The sequence below is a fragment of the Henckelia pumila genome, chromosome 3 (assembly GCF_033568475.1).
Source record: "Henckelia pumila isolate YLH828 chromosome 3, ASM3356847v2, whole genome shotgun sequence".
NCBI classification, from domain to species: Eukaryota; Viridiplantae; Streptophyta; class Magnoliopsida; order Lamiales; family Gesneriaceae; genus Henckelia; species Henckelia pumila.
The window spans coordinates 177,584,194-177,591,552 of record NC_133122.1 but is presented as its reverse complement, the minus strand read 5'-3'; the positions used below and the strand labels follow the sequence as shown (position 1 = coordinate 177,591,552).

The 7,359-nt window shown below is 31.2% G+C and overlaps 1 protein-coding gene across 2 annotated transcripts; it reads left to right on the top strand.

Moving 5' to 3' along the window:
* The first annotated feature begins 1,099 nt into the window (after positions 1–1,099).
* Positions 1,100–5,742, top strand: LOC140887766 (phosphoribosylaminoimidazole-succinocarboxamide synthase, chloroplastic). Of its 2 annotated transcripts, none has more exons than XM_073295225.1 (13): positions 1,100–1,223; positions 1,912–2,245; positions 2,329–2,430; positions 2,550–2,679; positions 2,856–2,948; positions 3,023–3,111; positions 4,546–4,626; positions 4,731–4,820; positions 4,925–5,014; positions 5,089–5,139; positions 5,225–5,271; positions 5,349–5,406; positions 5,483–5,742. In XM_073295225.1, exons 2-13 carry the CDS (start codon positions 1,943–1,945, stop codon positions 5,540–5,542), a joined length of 1,194 nt encoding a protein of 397 aa, XP_073151326.1. In that variant the 5' UTR covers positions 1,100–1,223; positions 1,912–1,942; the 3' UTR covers positions 5,543–5,742. The 2 variants fall into 2 exon arrangements, with proteins under 2 accessions (XP_073151326.1, XP_073151327.1); XM_073295226.1 differs by having other exon boundaries at positions 1,160–1,223; positions 1,917–2,245.
* The last annotated feature ends 1,617 nt before the right edge of the window (positions 5,743–7,359 follow it).

Here is a 7,359-nt window from a genome sequence, read left to right as displayed (position 1 = left end):
TAAACCGAAAAAACCAAAAATTCAAACCGAACCATAATCCAAATTTCTTATTTTGGTTTTATAACTTAAAACCGAAATTTTTATGATTTGGTTATGATTTTACGTACTTCAGAAACAAACCAACCATTTTAAACCGTATTTTAATAAAATAAATGTTTTATTTATATCTAGATTATTAGTCAGAGAATATAATTTTAATAATTCAAATAAATTATTGTATATTTATTTTTTATTTATTAAATTTGTATAACTAATTATAAATTTACTAAAAAAAATTATTAAAAAAAAATATTTGTATACATTTTAAAATAATTTAACATATAACTCTCATAATAAGAAAAGCTATAGACATAAATTTTAAATAACTTAACTTTACTCAAAAACATTAGTATAAATAATTATAAATTTACTAAAAAGTTTATTAAAAAATCTTTGTTTACATTTTAAAATAATTTAATGTATAACTTGCATAATTAGAAAATCTATAAAACAAATTTTATATAACTTAACTTTGCTCAAAAAAATTAATCTGAATTAAGACAATTCAATTATTAAAGTTTATAATTGTAAACTCAAAAAATCTAATGAAAAAGTATATAAAACTGAATTTATTATCAATTTAAACCTCGTACAATGATATATAATTAATTGATTGAATTTGTTTCTAAAACTGCTAAAACCGACCGTAAAAACCAAACCCTAGTACTATAAAACCAAATCATACCGTAATTAAATGGTTTAGTTATCAAATTAGACATTTAAAAAAAAGCGTAGCCCTAAAAACCGGATTGTAATTAGGGGTGAGCATTAATTCGGTTAAACCGAATTAACCGACCGAACCGATCTAATTCGGTAATTCGGATCGGTTTATTCGAAAGTTCGGTCTTAATTTTTAAAAATTTTGGTCAAATCAGTTAACTCGATTCGGTTTCGTTTTTTTTTTATTTTAAAAATTCGTTTAACCGATTTAACCGATTTACAGTAAAATTAAAAAAAATACATAGATTTAGTAAGATTGACTCGTGGGCTTGTGGGCTTACAAAATTCAAACCTAAAAAGCCCACGGCCCTTCAGCCCACAACCATCCATGATCCAGCCCTAAATTGCACAGTTCACGTTTACATCTCCTTTCATTCATCTCTCTGTGCTCACAGTCGGTCATCGCGCTTCGTTCGTTGCTTTATCGTTCTTCTCTACAAAAAAGTCGATTTCTCTATCGCTAGGTTCGATTAACATTCCTTTAGTAGTCCTGTACCCCTTCCATAAATTTTCGCCTGTTTGTAAGAATTTTGCGATGCTGTTAATGTCAAATTACTAAACTCTTGTTTTTTTTTTTGCTTGTAAACAATATCTGATTTCCAGGCTAAAAATTAATCTGTGATAACAATTTCACGATTTTGTTGATGATCCGTTGAGTTTATGATTTTCTCTCTTTTTAATTTTTTCAATAAAAATCGGACATGGGAATTAATTCGGTCGGTTCGGTTGGACCGATTTTTATTTGGGTTGGTTTTGATCGGTTATGGGAACTAATTCGGTCGGTTCGGTTTTGATCAATTATGAGAATTAATTCGATCGGTTCAGTTGTGCAACGTAAGATTATATATATTAATTTATCAGAGAAATTAAAAAAATCAATAAAAAATCAAAATTTACAAACAAATTTCATATTCTATCATTATTTAATTTATTGAAAAATGGTTATACGTTTTCAAGACTCGGTTACTATAGGTATATTGCGAAAAAAACAAGAAAAAATGCTACAAAATGTGAAGTCGTACCATCGGGACAAAAAAAACATATATAATTAGCATGGAGGGAGAACTATTGCAAGATATTTAACTAGTTTTTTTTACATTTGTGAGTTCTGCTATGTAAAATTTGTTGCTTAACATTATTTATTTATTCTAGGCCAGAAGAAAGAGCAGCAACCACAAAAAGAATGGCTGAGTGTCGATGCATAAATCTTACTGCAAAAACATCCTTCCTCCAAAATGATTTCAATTCATCGAGATTCCTATCTTCATCTTCATTATCGTCTGCAAATCGAACAGTTGTGCCCAAAAGTTTTAAGTTATCTGCATCATCAATGGAAGCCCAGTCCCGCCACTCATTTGAAGCCTTGACAAGTATCGACCGGAAGAATCAGTTGATGAATACGATCAAAGCTTCGCTTTCCAGCTGTCTTTCTGAGACTCATCTCCATTTAACAGTTCCTGGTCTTCAATCCAAGACTAGAGGCAAGGTTAATCCACTGTTTCGTATTCTCAATGGGGCAGACCTATTGAGAAATTATTCATGCTGACCAAAAAAATGTAATCTTTGCAGGTTAGAGATATCTATGATGGTGGAGACTATCTTGTACTTGTCACAACCGACAGACAAAGTGCTTTCGATAGAGTTCTTGCTTCGATTCCTTTCAAGGGTCAGGTACATGTATTGCCTTAACGCTCCGTGTGATCTAATCCATGCCCCAACTTTCTCTACCCTGAGATTTAAGTCGGTTGACAAAATTATTTGTGTGTTCAATTGCATATTGATATCCGCAGGTGCTCAATGAAACAAGTTTGTGGTGGTTTAGTAAAACTCAGCACATAATTCCTAATGCAGTTGTTTCATCACCAGATAGAAATGTCACTATTGCGAAGAAATGTGTTGTTTTTCCTGTTGAATTTGTTGGTGAGTAATTTAAACTAATGTTCTTTTTCTTGTATCAACCAGTGCTCTGGAGTGAGTTATATAAGCCCTTTGCCGGAGTGCTATTCCTCGCAAGAAAAGGGTGTTATTATACCTTTTTATATCTTCGAAGGATTGTCTATTTAGAATGCTGAATTGACAATGCTTCCTGTTCGTAGTTAGAGGCTATGTGACTGGAAGTACTGATACATCACTTTGGACTGTCTACCAGAAAGGAATACGAAATTACTGCGGAAATGTTCTTTCTGACGGTAAGGTTTGGGATTGAATAGATGATTTATGCTATTTTCTTTTTTACTGAAAGTTCTGCATTTATCTGTCATAGATTTGGTGAAAAACCAAAAGTTGCCAGCCAATATACTCACACCAACCACTAAAGATGTGGATCATGATGTTCCAATAACTCCCAAAGAGGTTTGCATGTCTTGAACTGTTTATATTCTTCCTTTAGTAATTTGTTTGATCGTTCCTAACTTTCAAGAAATATGACTGTGTACCCCCTCGATATATTTTTATATTTCTTGAATGTCTAGATCCACCAATTATGCCTTTTTGAGAACCTTTATGCCTTTTAATGTACTTTTTTTTTCTGACAATTCTATAATCGATGCTTTGGCGCAACACTGAGACAATGCCCCTTCCCCACAAAAGTATCGTGCAGATGATTTGTCATCAAATGGATTGACAATTTTTAGGGAGCGGCATTCAAAAAATGGTATGTTAGGTAAATAAGAGCACCTCTAACCATGGACGGCTCTATTAAGAGGCAAGGGGGTAGCTGCCCCCCTTATATTTTGATGTTACTAATATATCCTCAGATTTTTAGAATAAATAATATACATAAATGAAGCCAATGATTTAGAAGCCAAAATTTAGCCTTTGATGTGTCAATTAAGAATTGTCTTGGTAATCGAGTGGGAGATGAATATCCGAATGAATCAATTACTTATATTCTAGCGTGCTTGTGTCGATTATATATGTCATGTTTCTTTTTTTCGTTTGTCTTAAATATATAAGATTATATCATATTTAGCAATATTGTTTCTACTATTTCATTAATATATCTCTGTTAACTAAGTCTCGAAAAATGTCAATCCATTTTTGAATTAATTAAATAGAGATAAATTAAATATATAAGATTTTATTATATTTAGCAATATTTTTTCATACTCTTTTACTAATATATACCTATTAACTAAGTCTTGAAAAACGTCAAATTATTTTTTGAATAATTAAATGGAGATAAATTAAGAAGTTTGTATGTAAATTTGTTTTTTCAATTTTTTCTTAATCTATGTTGCAAGAACAAGCCTATATAATTGGGGGACCAAGAGACTTATTTTTTATCTTTGGCTCTTTGCCCCACTCTACAAAATTCATGGATTCGTCCCTGCCTGTGGAATTGAACCGCTTGTTTTGTTTGGGAAGCAAATCACAAACAAATAATTATTTGATTGAAACTGAAAGGCAAGGGAATCCTTTTAGTTGTGTATGCTTTAACAAAAGTATGATCTTATCACACTTTCTTTTTTCCCATAAATATGTGGCAAAAAAATACTGAATTGTTGTAAAACAAGAAAAATAAATACTGAACTGTGCCAAAGATTGGCATACAGAGGTGCTTAAATGTTGTCCGTAGCAAAAGAAGAGCCTTGTAGGAAGGGATTGTGAAGGTTCAACCATTATTCTTGTAAGTTGTGGTAAAGGACATCTAGTTAGAAGTGCTCTCCTTTCTTTTCAAAATGAAAGAAGCCGATTTATTAAATCTGCTAGTTGTACAAACTTATAGCATCTAATTATGTGTGTTTGAGAGTATATATTTGCTCATGTCCGTGACTTGCATGACAGATAGTTCAGCGTGGACTGATGACTCAAGCTGATTATGACGAAGCAAGTGGAGCAGCATTAAAGCTATTCGAGTATGGGCAGGTACTTAGTAGTTTCTTTGTATAGCAGGTTTTGTTTACTCATGCACTTGTTTTATTGTTCCTAGTATTTTATTCGTCCCTAAAGTTTATGTTTTGGTAATGTAGCGCATTGCCTCGGAACATGGCCTCATATTGGTTGATACCAAATATGAATTTGGAAAGGGACCTGATGGCTCAGTTGTTTTGATCGATGAGGTTATTTTTCTATGCGTGTACCTGAAATAGATGCACGCCAATGCTTGCTCAACCAATGGCATGCATTCACTGAATATATATATTTTTAATTTGTTAAACATTAGGTTCATACACCTGACTCAAGTAGGTATTGGATCACTGATTCATATGAGGAGCGCTTTCGAAATGGTCTTGAGCCTGAAAACATTGACAAGGTTTGATGGTGACCTGATTTGGAGCCATTACGTGCTTGTGTCTGTTGTAATTTCATTTTCTAAATCTTTGATAGGAATTTTTGAGGCTATGGTTCAGAGATCACTGCAACCCTTATGAAGATGAGGTAAACTACTCGATATATAGATACACTTGTTTCTTTCTTTTTCTTTTTTTTTTTCTCCTGAATCTAACTCCAGGGACTTTCTTAGGTCTTGCCCGAAGCACCCAAAGAGCTTGTTTCTGAATTGGCTTGGCGGTATGATGATTTCCATGTTTTTTTGAAGATTTATTTTGTATAATTCAATATGAAAATGGTGTGTTTGATGACTACAGGTATATCCTCTTGTACGAGACTATAACAAAATCAAAGTTCGAGATTCCCACCTCAAAGGTAAGTGGAAATGTATAGGTATAATGCCACCTATTTATTATACACTTCTTAACGTGAAATGCTGGGGTTTGTGCAGGAACCCATACATGATCGAATATCGGAAAATGTTTCACGGGCACTTGTGTCTTTATCATAGAACAATCAGGTTGTGTTATTACGGGCATTTCTTTATTTAAAGTTAAATTCGCCTCATACACAATACTACTGAGAATGATTCATGTGTTTCGTGTTTGTCTCGAACCTCCATACTTGATGATTGTAATAGTATGTGCCATTAACTATTAAGAAATACACAAAATTTCTTATGAGAATATATCATGAGAACAAATCTCCTATAAGGTGCGACTCATGAAAAAGTATTACTTACAAAAAACATTATTTATTTTATATTTGGTTCAGGTCGATTCGTCTTACATATCCGTGAAACTGTTTCATATGAAACCTCTACCCAAAAAAAATGGTACACAAAGAAATATGGCACGCCAGAACTGAAATTGTCTACAATGAATGCTCTGATTATACTACCGTTTTGAACCAGCTGACTGCATCATTTGTCATGAAAATTATTAAAATCCAGAAACTTGCGATAGTATTCATTCTATGATATCTTAAGGGTGAATTTGCTTTAAATCAACAAATTCAAACATAATTTTATTCAGTTTCTATAAAAAAAATTATGTTTACACCTCTTGATCCACTAAAAATACTTCTGTAATCTTTTGGCTCATGTTTTTTTCGGATGAAATTCGGTACAAATCACTAAAAATATGGTACTAATGCATGATATTTAAGCACAAATTACTTCAAATCTGGTATTAATATATGATTTTTATGTACGTAAACATATATGAAAGGTATCGGTATTAATGAGACATTTGCTTTTTTTTTTTCTCGATAAAAATCAATACAAAATATTGAAAATATAATACTAATATATGATATTTGAGTACCAACCATTTTAGATCTGGTACTAATATATTAGATCTAGTACTAATATATGACTCATGAGTACCCAAACATGTGTTGCAAATATTGATATTAATAAAATTGTTCAAATTATACTCAAAATCTTATCTTTTGCAAAAGATCTAAACCAGTGCTCAAATATCATATATTAGTATCATATTTTTAATATTTTGTGTGGATTTTTCCATCCGTGAAAAAACGTGGGTCTAGAGAGTGCAGAAAGATTCTTTTGTGAATCAGAGAGTACAATCACATTTTTTTTTTGAAACAAGGTTTTAATATAAAGTTAAGTTTGTATATTGAGATTTAAAGAAAATTTTCATAGATAAGTAGTGTATGGATTTAGAATTTAATATGTTGTCTCATTATTAACAATAAAATACAATCAAAATCCACGAATTTGAAATCCTATTATCTAAATGTAACTTTAAACAATTTGACGTGCTCGTTGCTTGTTTGAAAGAATGATCGTGTGCATCATTCCAAGAAGACGATATATTTTCTATCTCCTTTATTGTTTGCAAAAAGTAATAGGCATTATATTTTCAAAAAGTAATAGGCATTATGCATGCCCACAAAAAAAAACACAAAAACTTATGTGCAACGGTCTCACGGATCAATTATACAAAACGACTCTTATTTGAATTATTCATAAAAAAATATTACTTTTTATGCTTAAACATGAGCGGAGCCAGCTTAGGAGCCCACACGGCCACACTGGGCTCAAAAAAAAGTTATATATATATATATATATATATATATATATATATATATATATTAGAAAATTTTAATGCCATTTGTGTAAAAATTAAATTTTTGTGTGAAATTTATTGATGTTTTGGTATTCCACTAACATGATTTTACTTAATGTATAGTGTTTGTGTGTCTATATAATGTATAATTTGTATATTCAATTTTTTTTTATTTTTTAATGCTATTATTTATATGTTTAGTTGTTCACACCAAACCTAAAAAAATAATTATTTT

What these genes read in the sequence shown, in the direction of transcription:
- LOC140887766 (XM_073295225.1), top strand. Translation starts at nt 1,943, where the DNA reads ATGGCTGAGTGTCGATGCATAAATCTTACTGCAAAAACATCCTTCCTC. An exon ending in AGCCTGAAAACATTGACAAG is followed by an intron (nt 5,015 to 5,088) that starts GTTTGATGGTGA and finishes AATCTTTGATAG; the next exon opens with GAATTTTTGAGGCTATGGTT. An exon ending in GTTTCTGAATTGGCTTGGCG is followed by an intron (nt 5,272 to 5,348) that starts GTATGATGATTT and finishes TGATGACTACAG; the next exon opens with GTATATCCTCTTGTACGAGA.